Here is a 27,713-nt window from a genome sequence, read left to right as displayed (position 1 = left end):
GGATCTTCTGCCTCAACTCCTCATCCTTAGGCACACAAATCTGCCCATGCACCGGAATAGTACCATTAGCCGAAACCTGATACTCTGAATCAACACCCTTTGAGGCATTCACCAGCCCCAAATCCTTCTCCTGAGCCAACCGCACTTTGCTCAACAGATCTGCTCTATCAGCTGCTCCTGAGAAACCGCACACAAGCTCAACGCACTGATCTCTCCTACCAGAGACTCCATATCCTACTCCTGAGCCAAAGCCGCCCGCTTCCGACTCAAGGCATCTGCAACCAAGTTAGCCTTACCAGGGTGATAGGCTATCTCCAAATCATAATCCGCCACAAGCTCCATCCACCGCCTCTTCCTCAAATTCAGCTCGGGCTGATTGAATATATACTTCAGGCTCTTTTGATCTGTAAACACCAGTTCCTTTGCACCATAAAGATAAGATCTCCAAATCTTCAGAGTATGATAGTTGTCCTCATGCTTCCACAACTGCCGCGAAGCATAGGCAATCACCTTCCCATGATGCATCAACACACACCCCAAACCAACTCTGGATGCATCTGTATGAACCACATAGGGTTCTCTCTGCTCAGGCAAAGCCAACACTGTTGTAGTAGTCAACATCTCCTTCAAGCTTGCAAAGCCCTCGCACTCATGTGACCACACGAAGGGAACATCCTTCCCTGTCAAATTAGTCATAGGACGTGCTCTGCTTGCAAAGCCCTACACAAACCTCATGTCACGTCAATCTCTAATAGCCTGAATCTTCTCCGGATCTACAAAAACCCCATCTACAGACACAATATGACCCATAAAACCCATCTCACGCTGCCCGAAACTAGACTTTCTCAGCTTAACAAAAAGCTTCTGCTCACGCAGCTTCTCCAGAACTGCTCCCAAATGCACTGCACGCTCCTCTCTTAGAATAAACCAGGATGTCTTCGATGAAGATGATGCTAGACACGTCCACAAACTCCTGAAACACGTTGTTCATCAACCTCATAAACGCTGCTGGCGCATTTGTTAACCCAAATAACATCTCCACGAACTCATAAACTCATACCTCGTCCTTCTACTTGACGAAAAACACCGAAGCTCCCCACGTTGAAGTGATAAGACGTAAGAACCCCCTATTTTTTTTCTTCCTCAGCTCTACTAGACTAATATTCAAATATGCTGACATCAACTCACCACCACCCGAATATCGACACCTCTTGTCCACCTAAGAACCTTTATTAACTTGTCTCTTAGGGAAACTTCCATAAGATAGCGTAATACAAAATTAGCTTTTCGCTTAGCAATTTTCCACAGCAAATCATCAATACGAGCGTAATATTCTGATTTACCTCATCGAATGCTTTGCAAGCCGCCAACTCAAACCACTTGCCTTGTTTCCCTCAGCAAGCTTACTGAACCCTTGAATCTAGCAACCCTGTCCATCTCCAATGAACGTATTCCAACATAGTCGCAACAATTAGATTATCCTGCCATGGAGGCTTCTCATGAACTTATGAACATGCCTTTCCCAGCTCAAACCTGCTGCAACTCCCCTTCCCGGGACTCCAGCACCACCGATGTCACAATCCTGGCGCAACAGCCACACATTCAAACCGCTATTGTCATAAAACCTTGACCCATTGGTCAACATATCCAACACCCAAGATTAAACCACCGTCAATCTCTCGAGGCCTACATTCAATCGTTATGTTCATACTCACGTCCTAGGAATTGCTTGCTCCCAAATCCTCCACCCTTAGGTCGCAACCTTCGAGCCATACCGATCTCACTCTCAGACCATCGTCTTTGAGTTATACCGTCTCACTCTTGGACCACAATCCTCAAGATCTCGGTATCAGGGGAACTACTCATCCCCTCAGGGGAACATAATTCCCCTCTGCCACTCTCGGAGCCCCCAACCCCTCGAGCTATTGGTATTCAGGAGAATCATCATCCCCTCAGGAGCAACCATCCTTAACGACTATAAACATCTCCCGACCAAAAGTACCTCCTGTGGTCCGAGTATAACATTGTAATGTTACACCTTCCCACTCAATTTCTCATATCATCCTGGATTACCCACCAAACAGAGAAGTATCTGATCCAACTGCATATGAACACCTATCTGCCCCTCTAGGCTCGATACCTCTCGAGAAAAATCTCGTACCGGTCATCTACAATTGCTCCATCCTCCTAAAAAAGATGGATAGTCCTCAACATCTGCAGCCCTCGACTGCACCCCGCCAAAACATGCCAACAGATCCGCCAAGCGATCATCTCGACCCTGGGCTCCACCTGATGCAACCCCACACTTGGGTTCCCAGCACCCCCGGCACGCTCACCGGCTAACCCCCTTTGGTCCCTCCTAATACGCTTGTGATCCTACGACGTACCTCCTCGTGGAACTCTGGACCACACACTCGCTGGCCTTAGGAAACCCGCCCGACCACGACCACGATAACGCCCACGTCCACGACCAACAACTCAAACACCTTTAACCACTGCACTTCCAAGAACAGAGGCTAACAAACAATCTTAACAAAACTCAAAAACACAAACACATAAACTCACCGTGGAATCACACTATAGGCTCGAAGAGGATGTTCTAGGACCTCCTGCCACACACAATTGACTAAATCACATAATCAACACTAGCATGAAATCCCAATGATCAACATCAAAAGCACAGTGAAACCTAGACCTAGAACCGTAAGGGCTATGATACCAAAATGAAAAACCCCTTCCCGTTTTTTTCCGTTTTTTTTTTAATAATAATATTAATTTAATAGTGGTCCCATACCCACTAACAATCTAGCAATAAACCACAACAGCGGATAACCAAAACAGTTCCATTAACCAATAAGAATTCCAACAACAACAATCCAATAACCAACAGTGCAATAATCCTGAACCATCAATGAAATAACCAAGTTCCAACATCCTACAATGTTCTATCAACTCAACACTAGAAACCTAACAATAGCTAGACCACAATTAATCAAGCCTCTAGAACATCCTCCTCCTCATCGCCTTGATTCCACGATCACACTTTGCCTTTACCTTCACCACAAACACATATTGAGATGCATGAGTATTATTTTAAACACTCAGTGAGACCATCCTCCCATCTATTGGGCTATACACACAAGCAACTGAGATTCCATTGCTAAGCTAAACAAATAAACACAATCAACACAACAAACAAGGCAAAACTCATCATCTGTTAAGATGGGTGTCGACCGACACCAGGTTGGTGTCGATCGCTAGCACAACATGGTGTCGACCGACACCACCTTGATGTCGATCGACACTGCTTCTGCAGACGCGAACTGCAGGAACCCGAACGTCGATCCTCCGTTTCAAATCATCTCGAAATCGTCCCATACTCACCCAAATGCCTCAGGAACCTATGGGAAACACGAAGACAACAAACCCAAGCAAGCAAACACCACAAATAAACAAATAACAGCCAAACAAAAGAGATCTCAGGCTTAGATCAGCCATGGAATAGCAATCACTTCTTTTACAGGAAGATATGATTGAAAAACGGTGGAAACAACACCTTAGGAAGCTTCTCCTTCGTTCCCAACAACAGCTCTACCTTCTACAGCCACAAATATTTTCAAAAACACCAAGAACAGACCCAAAACCTCACAGAAACACTCTCCAACCCTTTCTTTCCTTTTCCTCTCTTTTTCTCACTCAACGGCGACAAAAAAAAAACAAAAACCCTCGACTTGGGTCGTCCTTTCCTTGAAATACACGGTTTAGATAACCCAACCAAACCAAACCAACCAAAATTGCAAATTAAAATCAAACCTGACGAACCCAGAATTAGTGGTGTTGGTCGACACTCACTCTAAAAATACAAAAACTGGTTCGGGAATGTTACAAGGATCAACAAAGAGACCTTTGGGGGGGGGGGTGCTAGAACGAGTGTCCTCACGACTAGCAGGTTGGAAAGGGCAAGATCTGAGCATGGCATGGCGTTTGACATTGACAAAAGCTGTGCTCGCATCGATAACAGGCCATTCTATGAGTGCTATTGTGCTGCCGAAGTCGACTCTGGACTCGTTGGATAAGATTTGAGATCTTTTTATGGGGTCCACTCTAGAGAAGAAGCAGCAACATTTGCAGTCATGGAAACGGGTTTGTAAAACTAACCAAGAAGGTGGGTTGGGGATTCGGTCTGCTAGGATGATGAATACAACTTTATTAGCCAAATTGGGGTGGCGACTGTTAAATGACTCAGGGAGTTTGTTGGTTGAGGTGTTGCATACTAAATATAAGGTGAAAGGAGTGTATAATCTCTCTTGGCTTGTGCCTAATGGAACTTGGTCCTCTACCTGGTGAAGCGTGGGATTGGGCTAACGAGAGGTGGTGATACCAGGCTTGAGTTCGATATTGGATGATGGCCAGAGAATTCTTTTTTGGCAGGACAAGTGGAGGTTACATGTTTCCCTTTGTGATTGTTTGATAGGACCTTTACCGGATGAAGATGACTTAGTAACGATGTCTGAGGTGTGGAGAAATGGGCAAGGTTGGATATTGGATAAGATAGCTCCATATGTACCAGATCATGTTTGGTTGCGCCTGTACTCTGTAGTGTTGGAAAATGTTATTGGTGCGAAGGATCGAATTTCGTAGGGTGAGAGTTTGGATGGAAAGTTCACGGTTTGGTCTACATATAGTTTTTTAACTCGAGATGCTACACCTCGATCAGATCTTAGTAAGTTGTTTTATCATGTATGGAAGTTGATTGCTTCAGAAAGAGTGAAGGTTTTTTTGTGGCTCAGCGTGAATCAAGTGGTAATGACGAATGTGGAGAGAAAGAGAAGACACCTTTATCATGATTGTTTATGTCAGGTATGCAAAGGAGGGCAGGAGACAATTCTCTATGGGTTAATATATTTTCCTGCTATGTCTGCTGTGTGGAGCCAAATTATCCCGCAACGACACAGAGATAGTTTTTTTACACAGTCTTTATTTGAATGGGTGTATGATAATCTCAGGGATAAGGTGGTAGTGAGTGAGGTTCCTTGGGCCACACTATTTGTGATGGCCATTTGATGGGGATGGAAATGGAGATGTGGTAATGTTTTTGATACCAATGGTAAGTGCAAGGACCGTGTGAAGTTTATTAAAGACTTGGCCAAAGAAGTGATCTAGGCTCATGTCAAGTCATGACCTCATGGGCAGGCTATTGCTCAGGTGGAGAGATTTGTTTCGTGGGTTAAACCGAGAGGGAACTGGTTAAAGCTGAACACTGATGGGTCTTCTCGGGGGAATCCTGGCTTGGCTACGGCAGGAGGGTTTGGTTTGAATATTGGCATGTGTTCCGCTCCTTTAGCGGAACTGTGGGGTGTTTATTATGGCCTACATATTGCTTGTGAGTATCGCGCGACTTGTGTGGAGTTGGAGGTAGATTCAGCGGTAGTGGTTGATTTTCTTCAGACAGGGATTGATGATTTGCATCCTTTGTCATTCCTAGTACGACTTTGCTATGGCTTTATCTCGAGGGACTGGATAGTCCGTATTTCTCACGTGTATATGGAGGCTAAACGTCTTGCTGATGGGTTAGCAAACTATGTGTTTTCTTTACCGTTTGGTTACCATTCTTTTACTGTTTGTCCTGATGTTGTTCGTTCAGTGATGTTAGACGATGTTAATGGGTCTTCGATCCCACGTGATGTTCGTTTGTAATTCTTTAATTTTTCATAAAACATAGGAGACATTATCTCTTATTTCATACCAAAAAAAATATTTAAAGTTTCCTATCTTATATAAAACAGATAAAATCGAAAATTTGATAACTAAACCTTAAATTAATATAATATTTGTAAATTTATAATAACTAAATTTGTGTTATTTCTAACTCTATACCAAAAGTAATTATAAATCTTATTCCATCAGTTTACCAAAATTGTAAGTAGCTAAGTTATATGTCAAACTAGGTCATATGTGATATTAATAATTATATTATGGTTTTATTATTTATATTAAATGAAATTATTAGTGTTTGATATATTACATAAGACTTATCCAAGCAGGAGTGCTTGGCAAATAGAATAGCTCTAATAAAACAACTGCTTTAATTAAGAAAAAAAAAAGAGAGAGTTTAACACGTCCTTGGTCTCCATTCATGTTTTTCTTTCAAGAAATAGGAGATGTTTGGCTCCCTTGTATGTGATTTTCAACTAGAAAAAATATTATATTACTTAAAATATATTAAGACAACTTATAAAAGTTGTTGACAAAAAGAAAATTAATAAAAATTATTTAAATTATCATAGAGAAATAAAGTTACATATGCTCGCAAGTATGGACCTAAAAAAAACACCCTTTGAAAAACATAACTGGATAAAACAAAACAGAAATAAATATGTCATATTGTTTGAAACTTCATGGTTACAATCAATTTTCAACAAATCTATATATACTTTATATTGAATTTGGTTTGTGAGTAAGACTATTCAGATAGATTTTTGTACTCTCAAAACATATATTAAAAAAAATATATATATATAACTTCAATCCTTGATCCCATAGGATTGTCAAAGTCACCCCAACTCCCTTAGTTTTGTCCATAAAAATCAGGGCTGCTTGTCTGTGGTTGGTTGGACTCATTGATGATGAGTTGCTGGAACATGTTTGGGTCATTTTGATACATGTTTAATCCATCAGATTGGCTGTCGTTATGCATCACTTTTCCTATTACCATCTTTAGCCGCTGCACTTCTATCATCAATTGTTCGTTCGATGCTAATACTTCCTTCAGCCGTTGTGCTTCCACACTCACTTGTCCGTTCAACGTTGTCGTCCCCTTTAGACTTTCAATATCTGCATGCAATCGAATTATTTTGTTAACATATAACAGCCTTAAATCTTAAAGTTCAAACATTTACTATAGATTGCAGAACAAAGAACTTGCTAAAGTATCAATAAAAATTAATTAGGTGATGGTACCGTCAGGATGGAGTTTTGTCTGTTGCTTCAGCGATTCAAGTCGAATCCTGATTTCCTCCTTTTCATCAACCAACATTTGTTTATCTTTCTGCATGCAACAACAATATAAATTCCTTACATGAACGGATAAACCGTTTAGATAGAATATGACAAGTTTATATACTTGGTAATGTGATATGTCTCACCTCCAAAAGCTTCTCTTTTTTTTGCATCAACATGATCGCCTTTTCAAGATACTTTATTCTGCATTCCAAGTCAATACGGTACTGTGACTTCCTCTTCTTTGAACTTGCAGCTGCCTCTCTGTTTGCCAAGATTCTGAAAGACCATTCACGTCGATGAATCGTAAATGTATGATAAAAGAAAAAAAATGAGGAAAAAGAAAGATTTAATTAACCAGTACTTACCTTCTCACTTCCTTAGGATCAGGTCTGCCCTCATCTTTACCAAACTCGAGGTCCAAAGTATTCGCGCAGTCTCCATCAACCGAACTGGTAGGAGAAAGAGGCAGCTCCAAGAAGTCATTGAAACAACTATCCACCGAAACACTCCTGTAGTGTCTCATAATCGAAGGAGGCGATGTAGGGTTTTCGTTGAGCCTAATGGAGGAGTCTATATCCTCCACATCAGCCGATGACGAAGAACCACGTAACAACGTTGGAGAAAGGCTCAGCGATCTTAGTGGATGATTACGTAATGACGACGGAGAAAGGCTCAAAGGCGGCAAGGAGGAGTAGAAAGCCGACCGCTGCATCATCCTCGACAGTGGTTCGGAAGGAGTGATATTGTCCCATCCATTCATTGTTAAGGATTGTAGAAGACCAACAAAACAATGAGAGTATCTGCATCATATATATCAAAGTTATTTTTTATACGTATATCGTTTATCTTTCTTGCGTGCGAAAAAAACGAATAGATAAATGGGAAAAAAATAACAGTTTAAAACTATGATTAAAATTTAAAATTATCGAAGATCATTTATTTTCAATCGAGATTGTCATCACTCAATCAATTTATAGAAAAAGAAGAACAAACGTTGACCAAAGAAGAAAGAGTACTTATTACCTTAGGTTCAACAATGAACTACGAAAGTTGAACAGAATGATATGAGAAACTAGAATATGATTGTTGTTTTCTTTTATATTGATTAAGTGGAGGCTCATGTTTCAGGAATTAATCTTATTTTTTGTCAGTAAATTAACTTTTATTTTTTGAAGTCAAAATACTTAAATGAAGTTTGTGTTTTTAGGTAGTATAAATGGTCATTATAGTTTTTGGTTGACTCAATCTTAATTAAATTATTTATTTTGGCATGTTATTTACTTTTGCTAGTGAGAAAGTTTTGGTACATTGCATATTTTCACTAGTGAATAGCTATTTTGGCAAGTTATTTATCTTTGCTATTGACTTAGTTTTAGCATGTTGTTTAACTTTTACTTCTCAGTTGACATGGTCTTTAATTTTGCTATTAAGTTATTTTAGCAAGTTGTTTAATTACTTTTGGTAATTGAACAAGATATTATTTTAAAGGATGATAATCTAATTTCTCACTTTGCAAAAGAGGGGAAAAATGCCATTTTCCACCTGTACACCCCCAAAAGTGCGAATTCCTTTTTGTACATTCATGTAGTGCTAATTTAGATCTGTACCTCAATAAAATTCACAATTCATACATGTACTTATAAAATTGAGCCGATTTCAAAGTCCATGTTAACGGATTTAAGTCAACCGTTAGAGATACTGATTCAAACGAAACGACGCCGTTTTGCTATGTTAAATTTCAAAAAATATTATGTCAGAAATCTCCACTGTCGTGAATCGAACCTGTACACTCATACATGTTAGCATGTGACATAACCATTTGATCCCACAACCATTCTCGAAAGTAACATACAAACTTATTTTTATAAACAAGAAAAATTGTAAGTCGATAAATGAAATATCGTTGTTTTGAATTGGGAGAAAATTAAAAACCTAGGATTTTTCCTCTTCTTCGCCATTTGTGTTTTATTCGGGTTTTCTTCTTCTTCTTGTCACTGAACCGAGACCTGCTTCTTTTAATGGTAGATCTAAAAGTTTTTATGGATTCTGTTATGTCCCTCTGAATATTAGAATAATACAAACAGAGTACTTTAATGGCTGACGCTAAAACAAAATAGAAAAAGAAATACAGCTGTAGAAAACATCCCAAGTTGTCTGCAACTTTACGTTTCGTCTCAAAAAAAAATGTGAATCTATCGTACGAAGTGAAAAATAATATATAATACAAGGCCTAGACAAATGTTTTCACTATCACATACATTATATATATTTTTAATTCTTAAAAGTAAACTCAAGAGTATTATTCGTTACGAACGCTTCAATTTAATATAAAGTTTATTAATATTTTACAAATTTGAATAGTAAACCAAATAAGTTATATTAATACTGTTGTTTCGTATAACTTATTTTCAATTTTCTGGAGATAGATGATAAAATTGTAAAAAGTGGCGATTTCGATCGAGTGTTTTCTTTATTTACAAGTGTGTGTCGTAATATTAAATCTTCACGCTTATATGTTTTTAAATCTTTATTTACTAGTGTTTTATTACATTTTATAAACTTAATTGTAAAAGTAATACTAACACTATTCAAAATTGGAGAAAGAGTGTGTGTGAGATTTGAGTGTGATTACGGGTTTGTTTCCGTCGGTTTTTTTTTTTAAAAAGGACGATATGGGTGAGGTAAGACAGAGTTTCGAAAAAGGCATAACGATTAACGAGATCTATGGGTTGGAAGACCTAGAACCAATGTTTGATGAGGAGTACTTGAACGAGAAGGCAGCCAATGTGGATTTGTCTAAGCAGGACGAAAACATATATGTGGGGAGGACATTTGCTAGTAGAGAGCATTTCAAGGTTGGTTTATCTATATATACAATAAACCGTGTATTTAGATACAAATTCACATGGTATGAGAAGAACTCATTGGTTGCCGAATGCTATGCAAGAAAGGTTGTGACTGGCGAGTGTACGACCACCAGATATGTGGGACAGAAGAATATGCAGTCAGAAAGGCATAGTTAGAGCATACGTGGGATGTACAGACGCATAGCAAGTTCTCAGCACATGCCACATCCCGTGTCGTAGCCGCGCTGCTCAGGTCAAAGTATGCAAAAGCATATTGTGTACCAAGAGCTAGAGACTTACCAGAGTGTGTCCTGTCAGAGCACAACATACGGATGACCTACTGGAAGGGTTGGAAAGCAAAAGAACTTGTAGTGGTAACAGCTCACGGGACAGAGGAGAATAGTTAACTATTGTTTCCTGTGTATTTGCATTTCCTTCAGTTGGCTAATCCAGGAACCGTTTACCATCTGGAAACAGAGGCTATTCCCTGTAGCATTTGCTGTTGTGGATAGTGAGAACGATGATTCATGGTCATGGTATATGAAAAAGCTCAGTGAAATAGTTCCTGATGGTGATGAGCTAACATTTGTTTCTGACAGAAATGCGTCTCTCTTAAAAGCTATTTTAGAGGTGTATCCCCAATCACATCATGGAGCTTGTCTTGTCAACATTAAAAGAAATGTGAAAGGTAAGTATAAGAAAAAAGTGGACTACCCTCGCTGGTGTGGAGGGCAGGAAAAATGTACAGAAAGAAGGATTTTGCGGCTGAGTATGCTAGGATTAAAAAAAGGAATAGAGGATGTTGGGAATACCTAGAAGAAATTGGCGTCGAGAATTGGAGCAGAGCTCATTTTGCCGGCGAGAGGTATAATTTGATGTCATCTAACATTGCTGAGTCCTTGAACAATGCATTGATACCAACTAGAGGTAGTCCTGTTGTAGCATTGCTGGACTTTATTAGGAAAATGCTAGCTAGGTGGTTTGAATCACGTAGGAAAATGATTTCGAGAACTGTTGGTGATATACCTATAGCGGTTGAAAGAGAGTTGTTGAAACGGTTCAAAGGAGGACTAGGTATGGGTGTACTTGCTGTAGGAGAATGGGATTTCGAGGTTACATCAAAGGATGGAAAGCAATTCCTTGTGTCACCGGAAGACAAAACCTGCTCCTGCCTGGAGTTTCAGAAGCTCAAGATCCCTTGCACTCACGCAATGGCTGCAGCTCATGACAGGGGTTTGGAGTACAGGACACTTGTTGGATAGATGTATAGGATATCAACATGGACTCCTACAGTAGGAACAGCTATTCTGCCTGTCCAAGATCCAGCGGAAGTGAATGTCCCAGAGGAAATCAGAGTTGTCTGCTTGAGTCCTCCGATAACGAGGAGACCACCAGGGAGACCCCCGAAGTTGCGCATCCACTCAGCAGGAGAGTATTTGGTAATATAGAAATATTTAAGATGTATTCAAATTATATTCTGAATATATTAACTAATATAGTTTGCAATGTGTAACTGCAGGGAAATAATAAGTCGAGGCAACCAAACAAGTGTGGACGTTACGGTGGTTTTGGACACAATAGGGTAACTGATATGATCGTGGCCAGCAAGGAGACATAAGCTGCAGAGAAACCGGAGATCGTGGGAAGGATCACTCGTTCAAGAGCTAAGGAGATGGCCAAGGAAGCTCATGCACTCATAGCTGACGGGTCATTCAATCTACCGAGGATCCAAGTCTTCAACATATCCACCCTGAAGACTTCACCCGATAATGATAACTAGATAACTTAGGTGTGAAGTTTCTACTCTTTTTCCCATAGCTGAGTTTTGTCCCACTGGGTTTTCTCGGTATGGTTTTTAATGAGGCAAATGGATCACTACGTCGAGTTATCTAGAAGTCATTACCAATGGGGAATAATGTACTAATACAAGTGGCTTCTGTACTACTACAGATCACTTAAACGCTTCGTTGTTTTTCTTATTTCCTTTACACGCCTTGTTGTTTTATTTGGAGTGTCGAACCCTAGGGTTTATTATAAAACCCAAAAGCCACGCCTCCTTGTTTGGGAGCGAAGAAGTTGTATGAACAAGTATTGTCACACTTTTTCCTCACTTTGAATTCTAGAATGCGTTCTTGATTTCTGGGTTTCTGTACACTTTGTGAATCAGAAACTCTTCACTTTGTTCCAATCCATACAACCACCTAAACATCTATCTCCATCGAACCACTGTTTTCATCATTCGATCTTCACACATCATCACTCAAAGTCATTCGCCCATCATCATCAACCAGATCACGTCACCTATCACCTATCCTCAGCCTTTCATCGGAGTTCTATCCTAGGGAGATCGTATTATGTGGTATCAGAGCCAACTCTGTGCCAAAGGCTAAGCGATTCTAAAAACCCTAATCTCGTTTGTGGCTTGATTTATTTCGTTTGTCTAGTTTTAGGGTTTTTTTCGTTGTTCATTGGTGTTTAGATCGAGTTCTGTGAGTTTAGGATTTAGTTTTGGTGTTGTTTCGAATTAGACTGCAATTAGAATTAGTTATTTCGAATTTTATTCATCATAGGGCTGATATTGTTCGATTTTTCTAATAGTCTAGCTCGACAGTAGGTCTGCAGTCGTGTTTTCTTTTTAAAAATTCAGAGTTTCAGAGTTTATTTTCGGTTTTCTCATTCAAGGAACACTTTACTTCGAGTTTTTTTTTTTTAATTTGCAGGTACAATGGAGCTTTCTCCAGAAGCTATGGAAGCTTTGAACCAAGCCATGGCTAAGCAAATAACAGAAGCAAACAAGACAATGTCTACTCAGTTCCAGCAACAGATGGAGCAGCTCAGTAACATGTTTGAGAAGCAGATCAAAGATATAGCTCACACAACTAGCGCTTCAGATCAGGGTTCTTCAGAACCGCCTAGTCCTAATAAGGCCCTCCGCTTAGCTAAAGGAAAGGCACACGTGGGAGCTTCTTCCAAGCATACACGGATCAGAACAACTAAGTCACCTACTGGGGGAAGAGAGACTTGTTTCAATCAGAGAAGAAACACTCAAAGCACAGAAAGAGAGCATCGAAGAACTGGTAGAGATCCTACACGCCCACGACGAGCTGAACAAGTAGCTGGGCATCGAATATACATTGAGTCAGATAGAGAGTATTCTGAAGAAGAAGAAGTTTCAGATCATAGTCAAGAGACAATGAGGAGAAACAGAAACAGAGATCACGGTAGAGATTATGATCCCTTGAGGCATCAGCTGAATCATCTCAAGATTCAGTATCCTTTGTTCCATGGTACCAATGATCTAGAGACTTATCTAGATTGGGAAAGGAAGATGGAGTCGAACTTTCAGGTTCAGGGTACTTATGAGTTGAACAAGGTGAAGATAGCCATATCCGAATTCAATGGCTATGCTTTGTTGTGGTGGGAGCAGCTGGGACTTACTCGACATCGACAGAGAGAGCCTGCTATCACTACATGGGAACAGTTAGTCACGCAGATGAGAAAGAAGTTTGTGCCTACACATTACCAGAGAGAGATTCTTAACAAGCTTAGGCGTCTCATCCAAGGCACTAAGTCTGTTAGAGACTACTATCAAGAGCTGGAAACGCTTATGATCAGGGCTGATCTAAGAGAAAGTGAAGACATGGTTATGTCTAGGTTTCTTGGAGGTTTGAACAGAGAGATTCAAGACAAGATAGAGCTGCAGAACTATGAAGATGTGCAAGAAATGGCACATAAGGCAGAGTTAATTGAATCACAGATCAAGAGAAAGGGAGTGAGGTCAACATTTACGCCTAACATTCCCAAGCCAAGAGAGTTCAGTAAACCCGCCTTCACCAAGGACAGCAAACCCGTGACAGCCACAGTCAAAGAGGAAGTTAAAATCGATTTCAAGCCAAAGAGTAGCACCTCTACAAGTCATATCAGGTGTTTCAAATGCCAAGGAATGGGGCATTATTCCAGAGACTGTCCTAACAAGAAGATGTTTCTTCTTCAAGAAGGAGGAGAGATTGTGCCAGTAGACAGTTCAGAGAGTGAACCAGAGTCTGAATTCGGTGAAGAAGGTGAACCAGCAGTCATGGGAGAGATGCTAGTAGCACGCAGAGCTTTAAGTGTTCAGATTCACCCAGATGACAGAGGGCAGCGTGAGAACCTATTTCACACCTGGTGTATGGTTCAAGACAAGGTCTGCACCTTGATCGTTGATGGTGGTAGCTGTACTAATGCAGATAGTGAAGAGATGGTACAGAAGCTGAATCTCAAGACGACTTCACATCCAAGGCCTTATCAGCTACAGTGGTTGAACAACAAGGGAGCTTTAACAGTCTCACAACAAGTGATGGTGAAACTAGCGATTGGGAAATATGAGGATGAGATGCTTTGTGATGTGATTCCAATGAATTCAAGTCATATCCTTTTGGGAAGACCATGACAGTTTGACAGAGGAGTGTTTCATGATGGCTATACCAACAAGCAGTCATTTGAGTTCAAAGGACGCAAGGTCACTCTTCTACCACTTACACCCAGCGAAATCTACCAGGACCAGCTTCACATGAACCGCAAGGATACAGAGAAAGTGTCTCACAGCCTGTACATCAATCACAGCGAGTTCAAGCTATTTGATCCAGAGATGACCACATTCATGTTTGTGTGTAAGGAGACACTCACCAGTACTAAGTCAGCAGGAGAACTGCCACGCGAGATGATAGAGATTATAGAGGAGTACAAGGATGTATTTACAGAAGAGATACCTCCAGAAGGAGTTAGTGGACGATGAGAAGGTCAAGGCTATTAAGGAGTGGCCAACACCCAAAACCGTGGCAGAAGTCAAGAGCTTTCATGGACTAGCAGGGTGCTAGAGGCGATTTGTGCAAGACTTCAGTACTATTGCAACGCCACTTACAGAAGTTGTCAAGAAGGATGTAGGATTCAGATAGGAGGAAGCACAAGAGAGGGCATTGTCAGCCTTAAAGGAGTAGCTTATCACTGCCCCTATTCTTTTACTTCCTGACATTATGAAAACTTTTGAGATTGAATGTGATGCCTCTGGAGTGGGTATAGGTGCTGTTTTGATGCAGGATAGGAAGCCAGCAGCTTACTTCAGTGAGAAGCTAGGAGGATCGACGTTGAACTATCCTACATATGACAAGGAGCTGTACGCCTTGGTTCGGGCTCTTCAAACGTGGCAGCATTATCTGTGGCCCAAAGAGTTCGTTATTCACACAGATCATGAGTCCCTGAAGCATCTCAAAGGACAACAGAAGCTCAACAAGAGACATGCCAGATGGATGGAGTTCATTGAGACATTTCCCTACACGGTTAAGTACAAGAAAGGTAAGGATAATGTTGTCGCAGATGCATTATCCCGGAGGTACATTCTCATTTCTACTTTGTCTTCTAAGCTTGAAGGTTTTGATAAAATAGTAGAACTTTATGAGACTGACATCGATTTTGCTGAGAGCTATGGCAAATGCCATAAGTTTGCTTTTGAAAACTATTATAGGCAGGATGGATATCTATTTTATAAGGATCGATTGTGCATACCAAGCGGATCCATAAGGGAACTGTTGATTAGAGAAGCTCACGGAGGTGGACTAGCTGGACATTTCGGAGTGTCAAAGACTCTACTTGGACTGCAAGCACACTTCTATTGGCCTCAAATGAAGAAAGACGTTGAGAAGGTTTGTTCTAGGTGCCATATCTGCAAAATGGCGAAGGGTAAGGTACAGCCCCACGGCTTGTACACTCCTCTACCTATCCCTTCTCAACCTTGGACTCATATTTCTATGGATTTTGTTCTTGGCTTACCTCGAACCAGAAATGGTAGAGATTCGATTTTCGTTGTGGTTGACAGGTTTAGCAAAATGGCTCACTTCATTGCCAGTCACAAGACGGATGATGCTGTTATTGTAGCTAACTTGTTTTTCAGGAAAGTAGTACGTCTGCATGGAATACCTCAAGCAATCGTTTCAGACCGAGATACTAAGTTTCTAGGACACTTCTGGAGAACTCTATGGGCTAAACTCAGAACCAAGCTATCATTCTCAACCACATGCCATCCACAAACAGATGGACAAACCGAAGTTGTGAACAGAACGCTATCTACACTCCTCAGGACCTTAGTGAAAAGCAATCTCAAATCATGGGAAGAATGTTTACCACACGTAGAGTTCGCATATAATCACGCTAAGCATTCTGCTACTCTATTCTCTCCTTTTGAAATTGTTTATGGTTTTAATCCACAATCACCTCTAGACTTGATTCCTTTACCTTTAAGTGTGAAGTGTAGCTTTGATGGCAAAGAAAAGGCTGAACAGGTCAGGAGGATACATGCTAAGGCTAAGGAGAACATAGAGAAAAGGACCCAGCAATACGAGAAGCATGCGAACAAGGGGAGGAGGGGGATCGTTTTCGAAGAAGGAGACTTAGTGTGGATTCACTTACGCAAGGATAGGTTCCCAGAAGAGAGGAAGAGCAAGATTCTACCACAAGCTGATGGTCCATTTGAAGTCATCGAGCGGATCAATGACAACGCATATCAGATTGATCTTCAAGGTAAGTATACCATATCATCAACATTCAATGTTTCTGACTTGCTCCCTTACTATGCAGATTCCGATTTGAGGACAAATCTTTTTGAAGAGGGGGAGGATGATATGATCGTGGCCAGCAAGGAGACAGAAGCTGCAGAGAAACCAGAGATCGTGGGAAGGATCACTCGTTCAAGAGCTAAGGAGATGGCCAAGGAAGCTCATGCACTCATAGCTGACAGGTCATTCAATGTACCGAGGATCCAAGTCTTCAACATATCCACCCTGAAGACTTCACCCGGTAATGATAACTAGATAACTTAGGTGTGAAGCTTGTACTCTTTTTCCCATAGCTGAGTTTTGTCCCACTGGGTTTTCTCGGTATGGTTTTTAATGAGGCAAATGGATCACTACGTCGAGTTATCTAGAAGTCATTACCAATGGGGAATAATGTACTAATACAAGTGGCTTCTGTACTACTACAGATCACTTAAATGCTTCGTTGTTTTTCTTATTTCCTTTACACGCCTTGTTGTTTTATTTGGAGTGTCGAACCCTAGGGTTTATTATAAAACCCAAAAGCCACGCCTCCTTGTTTGGGAGCGAAGAAGTTGTATGAACAAGTATTGTCACACTTTTTCCTCACTTTGAATTCTAGAATGCGTTCTTGATTTCTGGGTTTCTATACACTTTGTGAATCAGAAACTCTTCACTTTGTTCCAATCCATACAACCACCTAAACATCTATCTCCATCGAACCACTGTTTTCATCATTCGATCTTCACACATCATCACTCAAAGTCATTCGCCCATCATCATCAACCAGATCACGTCCCCTATCACCTATCCTCAGCCTTTCATCGGAGTTCTATCCTAGGGAGATCGTATTATGTTCCCATAGCTGAGTTTTGTCCCACTGGGTTTTCTCGGTATGTTTTTTAATGAGGCAAATGGATCACTACGTTGAGTTATCTAGAAGTCATTACCAATGGGGAATAATGTACTAATACAAGTGGCTTCTGTACTACTACAGATCACTTAAACTCTTCGTTGTTTTTCTTATTTCCTTTACACGCCTTGTTGTTTTATTTGGAGTGTCGAACCCTAGGATTTATTATAAAACCCAAAAGCCACGCCTCCTTGTTTGGGAGCGAAGAAGTTGTATGAACAAGTATTGTCACACTTTTTCCTCACTTTGAATTCTAGAATGCGTTCTTGATTTCTGGGTTTCTATACACTTTGTGAATCAGAAACTCTTCACTTTGTTCCAATCCATACAACCACCTAAACATCTATCTCCATCGAACCACTGTTTTCATCATTCGATCTTCACACATCATCACTCAAAGTCATTCGCCCATCATCATCAACCAGATCACGTCACCTATCACCTATCCTCAGCCTTTCATCGGAGTTCTATCCTAGGGAGATCATATTAGTAACATGTACTGCTCCTCTTCGATGATGTATACGGTGAAGGATTTTGTCGGATTTTGAAGTTTTTTGATGAACGAGTGTATGGTTTTTTTGTAATTAAATGTAGAGCCCTTAAATGTTTGATCAATAATTAAGCCCCGTACGGGTATCCAGCATTATGTGTATTGCTGGGGTTTTAACATCAAGTAACTCAATTGATGTACGGTGTGAACACCATTAACACAGGGTAGTTTTATGTACATCTTTGTTTGAGTACAGGATGGTGTACATATAATCCGAATTCACTATCTAATGCTTCGTAGTCCATTATATCCCGTACTGATACATCAATGTACAGAAGTAAGTGTGCCAATATTGTTGTACATGAAACCATACACGCATGTAGTTGTGCAGTCAGGCACCCCAGGTAAGCGAAGATGGTAACCATATGTTACGAATTCATGTAGTCAACAGCCTGTACACCTCCATCTGAGTACGGGATTGGTGTACACTAAACAAATTCATATGTGGGTGTACAGATAATCGAAGATGGTACACAAATGTTACGAATTCACGCAGTCAACAGCCCGTACACCTCCATTTGAGTAATTGATTGGTGTACACTAACAAATTCATATGTGGGTGTACAGATAATCCAAATTCACTATATAATGCTTCCCAGTCGAATATATCTTGTACTCATATATTGGTGTACAGAGGTAAGTGTGTCAATATTGTTGTAAATCAAACCATACACATTTGATGTTGTACAGTGAGGCACCTCAGGCAACTTGTGGGTTGGAGAAAAAGTAGTTGGATATGGGTTTTACATACCCACTATAAATAGAAGATATTCAATGTATGGAAATAAGAAAATGTCAATATCAGAAATACCAGATGATATCTTCATGATAATACTGAAAATGCTTGGAAATGAAAATTATAGTTACTTTGGTCCAGTATAAGGAGTAACAAGTGTGGAAGGGATTTGGCGTTGTCAAGGGAGGTCTTACAGTCAGCGAACATCTCCACCTTGTGCTACACACCTAGAAACATATATGAAGGTGAGATAGGTAGGCAATTCTTCGTTCGATGTTTGGGTTATGAAAATGAAATGGCTTTATATTACGAATCGCTCAGGCTGATAACAAAAAATCATGATGTGCACGGTGCACTAAACCTCCTAGATCAACTAGTGCCATGACATGGCCCAACAACCGTAGCGTATGCCATGTTTCAGATGTTTGCGGGTATGGGTGACATGGTTGGGGCCGTATTTGATGTTATATTTGACAGATTTGGTGGTAATCCTTACCATGAAATCTACTCGATGGTTATAGAACAAATGTGTGAAAAACTAATCAAGACTTTGATGAGATTTGATCCGCCGTTGGGAGTTTCCATCAACAGACAAATTATACACCAATGACTGTAGTGAGGTGCACGGCGAAGACTATCATTGCGAGGGATGTTACATCTATGAGACTGCATTGCTTATCTTTGATCTGCTTTAGTAAAAGTCAGATGTAGGTATGTCCTTTAATAAATGTCAAATGTAATAGTTCCTGTGTTAATAGAAAGTTATACTAAGATATGTTATTTGGGAACAGATATTTTATTAATTCTCTGATTTAAAGTGGACTACAAAAAATGTTCCAGCCTTTAGGTTGATGTGACGCAAAATTTGTTGGCCTTTGGCATGAACGAGAGTCTTCATCACCCATCAAATCAAAAGTAATTTTAAATAGTAGCGTTATGGAGAGTAACACTTGCCTTTAGCCTGCGTAGAAGACACTTGATCCTATATTGAAGTAAATTTATATTTGCAACAATTGGTCACAAAAACAGTGACTCTTGAAACTTTTGTATTCCTTTTCTCTTTAACACATTATTTAACATTAAAACAGTAGACAACAATACATTATTGAACATATAATCCGACATAAAATTAGTAAGCTTACATAGGATACATAAGCAAATGATTATTCAAAAAACGAAACAGCATAACAAAGCATTACAACTTCTAAGAAAGAGTTATATTTTGATGAGAGATACTTATTAGAAAGGGGGACCAGACACACTAAATAAGCTCTGAAACTTTATTGGCTAACCACCAAATGTAGCAATTGACGCACCTAATATCATAATCGAGGTACTGTAGCCCTGAAACGCCAAATTGCAAGCAGCAGAGAATAGCACAGTCAGGGTTTGGGATAGTTGGGCATTCGGGATACCTGAACGTTTCCTCGAATGAATGACTGTACGGGGTATCAAATTTTATTAATTCCCAAATGACTTCCTCCCCGCAAAACCGTACACCCTCAGACAATAGCAGATGGTCATGAGATCCTAATAGGTGTAGAGACTGGACGGCCATGTCCTCTTCCCCGGCGCAAAATGAGAGCATAGCACAAGCAAGGGTCGCATGTCTAGCTTCGGGAACGTTCCGGCTTAGTAGGGCGGTTGCACCTTTAATATCCCTTTCTACAGCGGCAACCCTTAACCCTTCGTGGTAGATTGCTCTCTTGTTTCTGGCTTGGAAACATCTCTCGAAAAAGGGACGGTAACATCCTGGTCCGGCGAGACGACCAGATGTGTGATACGATGTGTAAATTAAAGGAGGATGCTGAATTAATGAGTATATAGACGTCTCCTTTAGTACTTCGGCTAGATATACGAAGTTCTTCCCTCTCTGGCCAGACTTCAAGATAGGAGCTGAGGAACGAGATGTCATCCCTGGCAACCCTTTTTACAATACTGACTAAAATATCGTCGGGCAGATCTGGAAAAGGCATCGATGGAATAAAGTGGGCAATTATAGATGTTATTGGATTATTTCCACTGTGGGGGATTGAAGGGAGATGTGGGACATTAATGCACGATGATTATCTCTAAAATGTTGTGTCTACTCTTTTAAGCCCTGCCTATATAATAGAGAAACTATTTATAAAATGAGTAATTTGTGTAAGGACTAAGAGAATAGAAGGTGTTGGGGAAATAACAATTGATTTCTTAACTGTTGTGAGCATATGACAGTTAGTGGGACACATAGGTACTAGCCCTTAACTGTTAAAAGATTATGTACTCCTTCGTATGTGTAGAGTCAAACTTATTGGACTAGTGCATAGTAGGGTACTGTATTGATTTGACACAATGTTACCTGTACACTTATGTGTGAGTACAGATACCATATAGGAAAATATGTGTACCTGCTTAATTCAGCAATTTAAATAGGAATTTTTTAAGATCCTGTACTCCTTAGTATGTGTACAGTCAAACTTATTAGACTAGTGCAGAGTAGTGTACCATCAAAGTTACTTGTACGCCTATGTTTGTGTGCATAGGCCGTACAGTAACATAGGTGTACATGACTAATTCTTCAATTTAAGTAGGAGTTTTTAGGGATTCTTTGAAAATTAGCCCTCTACATTTAAAATTGTCATATGTAAAGTCAGAGTAACGAAATGGTAGGACAAGAAGAAAAGTTGCCGGATTTGCCAGAAGATGTATTTTTGAAGATAGTAACCCTTGTAGGTGAAGACAGATGGTGGGTGCTCGGTCCAATTTTGAGGGCAGGACAAAGAGGGAAAAAAGTTGTTTACAGTGAATAAGTTCTCAAGGCTGCTGCTATCTACTGCCTATGTACGGATCCATCAGAAATCAACACATCATTGGATCCACACGGCGACCTCCAAATTGAAGGGCGTAACCGGTGTTTCTTCTTGAGATGCTATGACTCCGGCAACAAGATTGCCATCTACTATGAAGGGCTAAGAGTTGTGGCAACGGAGAGAGATCTAGCTCTTGAGATTAGTATACTCAGTCGTAACGTCCCAGAGGAAGCGGATGCAACACTTGCCTGTGGTGTTCTTAGTATTTGTCAAGGTAATGAGGAGAAGGCTGTCCGTTACCTTTCGCTGTTCAGTGCAAATCATTATCCTCTGCTCTCGGGGGTGTTAGGCGTATTGGTCGTATATTAATTTATGAGCTTTCTAGATACAGGACGGCCCGGGATAACACGTACGAACATTCTTATCTCTATCCATCCAGTGCATTGCTCCCTTCGCCAGACTGTGCTGAGATTTTTTATTCTGAATTCAGACGCCATTATCGAATGTATGAAAACACAGACATCTTCTGCAAGCATTGCCACATTTGGTGGTTGTCGAAAAAAATTTGTGAGATCCTCTAGGGTTTCCATAAGCCTATTGTTTTTTATTCTGTATTATTGTTTGTAATGTGCATTTTAATGTGTTTTTGGGTATTGATATGTAAAATATAGTTTTATCGAAGTCTTGTTATTTAACATTTGGTCCATGTAATCTGTATGCAACTATATTTGACCAGTAACAACCTCGATTTTTTATAAAGAATGAATATTATAAACATGTGTCCCAATTTTTGGTTTAGCAAAACTAGTTATCTCAAGCAATCGAGATAAAATTGTGGACATGATTAGACAGAATGATAGTTTTTAGAAAATATAAGTTTTGATATTCTGTATACAATAATCTTAACTAAGTAGAATATAGTTAGATAAAGATAAGATGGGGCAAGTGTAACAATCTAACCCATGTTTAAAGCAAAAAATATTTAAAACACGGGTTCTAAGTTCCAACATTGATCAAAAACAATAAAGGTAGATAATATCTTCAACACTAGTGATATCCAGCTATCAATTGAACGCTCTGCACTAGATTAGACGGATTGAGATTGTGTCAAAAGTATCAGTTTTTGATATTCTATCGAGATTTTGCAATACATGGGCTCCAACATTGATCAAAAACAATAAAAAGTAGATAATATCTTCAACACAAGTGATATCCAGCTATCAATAGTACGCTCTCCAATTGATTACACGGATTAAAATAGTGATATATGTTGATTTCATGACCTTTACTACTACTCGTTTACTGCCTTAATTACATCAACAGCTTTTTTGCTTCTAAAAATCTACACACTTGGATCATAGATACTGCCCACTACACAAGTGGATGCCTTGTCGCCAGATCCATCCAGCCAAATTAAGTACGGGCTATGAGTTTAGGGGATTGCTCAGTATACATGCCCATCCACTAAAGAGCAATACACTTTTGTGTAGAGGTAGCCGGGATATATACACGTACTCTTAAATATGTGTACATGATATAAGAAAATAAAAGAACATCTAAACGCCAATTAATTAATAAATACATAAACCATCAAAACATCAGAAGCATTATAGAGTATTTTACATATTTTACATAAACTTCCATAGCCAACAAAAGAGTAGTCTTACATCAATATTATTAGGTTCAAAGGCATAGCTTTTTAGTTTCAATACAATTAAGGTAAACGACGAACAATAGTTTTAGGCTAACTCGCCTTCAACGAATGACACGTACGTGTCAATGGCATCTGACTTCCTAATGCATACTACAATCTCGTCAGAAAGTGCAGCCATTTCCATCAAACCAAGTCCAAATGCGTGCATTTCGAGAAACTTGACACTCACAGGGCCGCAATCTTCATCTCCCTTGTTGTTGTATAAACCACGCGTACGAGACCATGTGAAAGGAGAAGTAATTAGGCTTTCCGAGATGTCAGACTTGACGAACCTTTTTAGTACCCAAGGCAAACATTGTATAACCAGAGCCATTTGGAAAGCTACCACATCATCGGTGAAAGGTTCAACGACGGGTCAAAGATCTCAATAGATCGAAGCTTCAAGTTGATGACCAAACCTACCCAATGAGTAGAACCCAGTTCATGGGGACGTACAGAACATCAACATCTTTAAGGAAAGCAGATTTCATTAATTTCCCGGTAGACTTCCCTTCGACATAAGCCTTGATACTTGGCCCCCAATTGAAGTTTTCCTTCTCATCACTTTTGTTGAAATCTTCATGGTGTGTTACAAGTAAGTCCACAAACCAGGGGTCGAGGAAGACTACCCTTTTAGCTGCAAAAGTTGTTGCCCTACGCTGCATAAGCATTGACGTAATTACCTGGATATGTTGCGTGACAGGAAGATATAATTACAAGGTCATCCAATTTAAGGAGATGTTAGTTGAATGATAAGAGCATATAGTTTTGTTACCTCTGTTGTGATCCACTTTTCTTTGGTTGCAATATCCAGGAAATGTCGGTTGGAGAGTTTGTGACCAGTGCATACGGTGTAGTACCTATGAAACACATAAAGTGTGACATGTTTTGATAAAATACACCTAAATCATTGTTTGCAAATCCATCAAAAGGATAAGTATTAACCTTACTGATCCTTGTCCTCATCAAGTACAGCCTTCCATTTCTGGAACTCAGATTCATCCACCTGTGGGAATGGGGAATATGTTGGTTTCTTCTTACGGCTGTTGAAAAGATCTTTGATCCAATGATCCCCAATGAAATCTTCATCATCAAGTAGCCGAGAACGTCTAGGAATACGCTTTGGTGGTAGAGGCTGACAAGGGTTAGTTGTTTCATGAACATAATAAGTTGGCCCCACGACAACAATCGAAGACAAGTGGCGGTATTTAACGACATAGTCGCTAGTCCTGCCATCGTTTGATTCTTTTATAGGCTGAAATGATTAAAACCTTAGTTAAAGCAATAATCAGGCAGTTTGCATCATGTTAACGAAGGAAAAAAACGTTAAACCTGAACAGGTGTGGCTGGTGTAGAAGGGCTTAATATAGGGGATGCATCAATGCTGTCAGGAACATCTACATCCACAAAATCATTAACATCTTCAGGTTCCGGGTTTTCATCTTGGACAGGGGCTCCGTCGTGATAAGACTCATGGTCCTGCCACATGATACAGTGTAAATCTTTTTAACCATCCAGTCAAGCCTATGAAAAATGTGGATACTCAGTAAACTATTTTGGGAATACCTGAACATCGGGATCTGGAATATCAGGACCACACTCTACATCCATGCTGTCCGGAACATAATGGTTAGGGGCTCCTTTGTGGTCAGACCCATTTACCTGCCAAATGACACAGTGTTAATCTTGTTAACTATCCAGTAAAAATAAGACATAGTGTACATCTGGTTATCCATCCAGTAAGACTAAGAAAATGCGGGATACCCAGTAACTATGTTGTTACCCATCCAGCAAACCAAAGATGGTAAAAAACGGAGAGAGATGACATATAATATGTAGACAGATGTGAGATGATCTTATATCTTGAATGGAAAAACCAACCTGGTCAATGACGCCTTTGGAAATACCATAAAAATCCCACCTCTCGTCATTATCACAAGTAGGACCAGGCAGAGGCGTATTTAACCTGACTCTTGAGCTTTGCGGGTCACTCCCAGTAGGAAAATGTTGGTTTACAGGAACTTCCTGGGGATTTATATTTGATTTACCAGGGTCTACAGAGTCATTGCCCACGACTCCAGTACACGGAGTCTCGGGAGAGTGTTGTTTGTCGGGATTTGATGTTTTCGGCCCTACTATGCCCATAAGATGGTGCATATCAGATACAATGTCACGACGGTGTGAGGCTAGCTGGGACGTAATCCAAGACTTTAAGTCAGCCAAATCTGAATGTGTTACAAATTGATCAACACGAGCTTGCCTGATTGGTTCGGCTGAAGCACCTTCACAAGAAGGAACACCTTTTATGGGTCATTTACCAACCTGACTTCTTCTAGAGTTCCGTGATTTGTTATCTTGCTGAGCATTGGTGGCAGATCTGGTGCACGGTTTTCGATTAACGTGTTGGTGTCTGAATTTTACCTTTTTCGTAGGAGGAGGATCCACAGTAATATCCACAACATCGGGCTCCTTTCTCCGACCACGAGGGATAATAGGTTGATCACCAACAGGCCATTCGTAAGGAGTGAACTTGTGTCCCTGCGATAACATGGAGAGGATGGTATCCACCTTATTATCACTTTCCTCATCACCCCACGCGAGCTCTTCTTCATTGACAGCAAACTGTGGGAATACAGTGTATCCAACAGACAACTGAACAAATAACAAACAAAATAATAGTTAAAACACGTATTACTAAAACGTAGTAACCTGTAAATCATATACATTTGGGAAGTAACAACTAAAATGTAGTAAACATCTTAATATTTACTTACATTAGGATCTTTCTCAGTCTCGTTGACGTCAGACTCTCTAATGAGACTAGCGCTCGCTACACATTCGGAGGACCTCTGAATGAAATTTCTTCAATCTAATGGGTCCTTCAACTTACAACATAAAGCAGGAATGGAGTTGAGAACTTGCAATTGTAGAGCGAGTGGAAAACCATAGCAGCAAGATGTTTGCTGTGCCAGCCTTTTCTTAAGTTCCTCAAATGGATCTTCCTTACCAAAAACAGGACCAAACCTGGACAATGTCTGACTAAAAGACAAGCGACCCCATGGGTATGACAGGAAGAAATCAACATCGTGCAGCATCTCGACATATTCTCCAGAAATACGACCATTTAAGGTGTTGCTGCATACAACAACACCATCAACTAACACAATCAAAGCAAGGCATAACTTTTTCCAGTGAGTAAGCCGGTTTTCTGGATCAGCATTCATATCAGCCCTAGGAATGTCCAAAACATCTTGAACCATTACAATCTTCTTGAAACCAAAAAGCCTATTTCATACACTTAAGTAGGCAGGGTCGTGGTGTTCAGCGACTTGAGCCTCTGAAGGCAATGGTCCACAGGACAACCCGGTTGTAAGGTGGAACTCTCTCAGTGAAAACCGAATTGGAAATCCTCCATATACGAACCACAATTCGTGTTTTTTTCTCGTCACCAACTGACGAGCGAACATGCCATGAATCAATCTCGCAGAGTGCGAACATCTCCTGACCGGGAGATCGAAAAGTCTCCCAAATTGTGAGGACCTGATAGTCTCCCATGCTTCACATCCATCGAGGAGTTCAACCAATAATCCCAAATACTCGGGCTTCGAGTGAATGTTGAGTCGAGCCCCATCGGGTAGCCGATCAACTGCGAAAAGCCGATATGGGAGATTAGGGTTCCAATGAATAGAATCCGTCTCCTCAGAACCAGCTGGAAAATCACACGGGAATATAATTGAATGAGTACGAAAGGTGGGCAATCAACTAAAAAGGTTCTTAAGATTGACCCAGGGAAAATAATTACGAGTACAACAAACCTTCGTCAAAGATGGTAGTTTTATGCCTTTCGCCGGCGACGGATGATTGTCCACCTTCCGCTTTCTTACATCCTGCAGATCTACTAGATCGCTCACTTCGGGAAAGAGATGATTGCAACCCTGTACGCTTTTTAAGTGCTCTCGTCATCAAAAACAGGGGGATCGAAGAAAAATGGTAGTTTTACCCTTGCAAAGTACCTTTTTACAATCTATATATTGGATAAGGCGAAATTGTATTGCGTTATGGATAAACGGATAAGGAATCGTCAAAGTTACTGTAGGATGGCATGAATGGTAATTAAATTGATAAGTGATACCCAAAAATGGAAAAAGAATAGTGTCAAAAGTTGGTCAACGGTTGTTTCTCTAATTGTAAATAGTATTAGTAATAGTTTTACAATTAAGTTTGTAAAATGTACTAAAACACCGAATAGCTCTTTTTAATCTGTAGAAGAAGAGGAAGACAGCCAAAATAGATGATAATTATATAGGGATACGGAGACAGCCAATAGGAAGGTGAACATTAAGCCAAATAAAAAAGAGAGGACAATGCATCGAAGAAGAATAAGATCAAATGATCTCATGTGAGCTTCAAAACACAAAGTATGTCACATTTATGTTTAGATATTATCAACCAAATCACATGTCAATGCCTAAAATCCATATACTTTTCAAATTATAATGTTAACTGATTTTTTGCATATTTAGTTGTAAATATTGAAGCTAGGAAGAAAGATGTGTGGCTGTTGGCAAGAGACCCATGGCAATGATCATCAGGTCTGCCCTGCTGCCAAATTTATTCT

The 27,713-nt window shown here is 40.1% G+C and overlaps 1 protein-coding gene and 2 pseudogenes across 1 annotated transcript; 1 reads left to right on the top strand and 2 right to left on the bottom strand.

Annotated features, from left to right (window-relative positions):
• Nucleotides 1–6,355: 6,355 nt before the first annotated feature.
• On the bottom strand, nt 6,356–8,062 carry LOC104710179 (bZIP transcription factor 29-like). The gene is made up of 5 exons (XM_010426740.2): nt 8,026–8,062; nt 7,368–7,802; nt 7,146–7,278; nt 6,961–7,048; nt 6,356–6,834 (listed from the first exon to the last, which is right to left on the bottom strand). Exons 2-5 carry the CDS (start codon nt 7,760–7,762, stop codon nt 6,569–6,571), a joined length of 882 nt encoding a protein of 293 aa, XP_010425042.1. The 5' UTR covers nt 7,763–7,802; nt 8,026–8,062; the 3' UTR covers nt 6,356–6,568.
• A 1,612-nt stretch (nt 8,063–9,674) lies between these two features.
• Nucleotides 9,675–11,466, top strand: LOC147950222 (uncharacterized; annotated as a pseudogene).
• A 13,854-nt stretch (nt 11,467–25,320) lies between these two features.
• LOC147950221 (uncharacterized) lies at nt 25,321–27,058 on the bottom strand (annotated as a pseudogene).
• Between the last annotated feature and the right edge of the window lie 655 nt (nt 27,059–27,713).

This window comes from Camelina sativa, chromosome 1, assembly GCF_030686135.1.
Source record: "Camelina sativa cultivar CO46 ecotype springtype chromosome 1, ASM3068613v1".
NCBI classification, from domain to species: Eukaryota; Viridiplantae; Streptophyta; class Magnoliopsida; order Brassicales; family Brassicaceae; genus Camelina; species Camelina sativa.
Note: the sequence above shows the minus strand (reverse complement) of the source record. Positions and strands in the feature narration are given on the sequence as shown.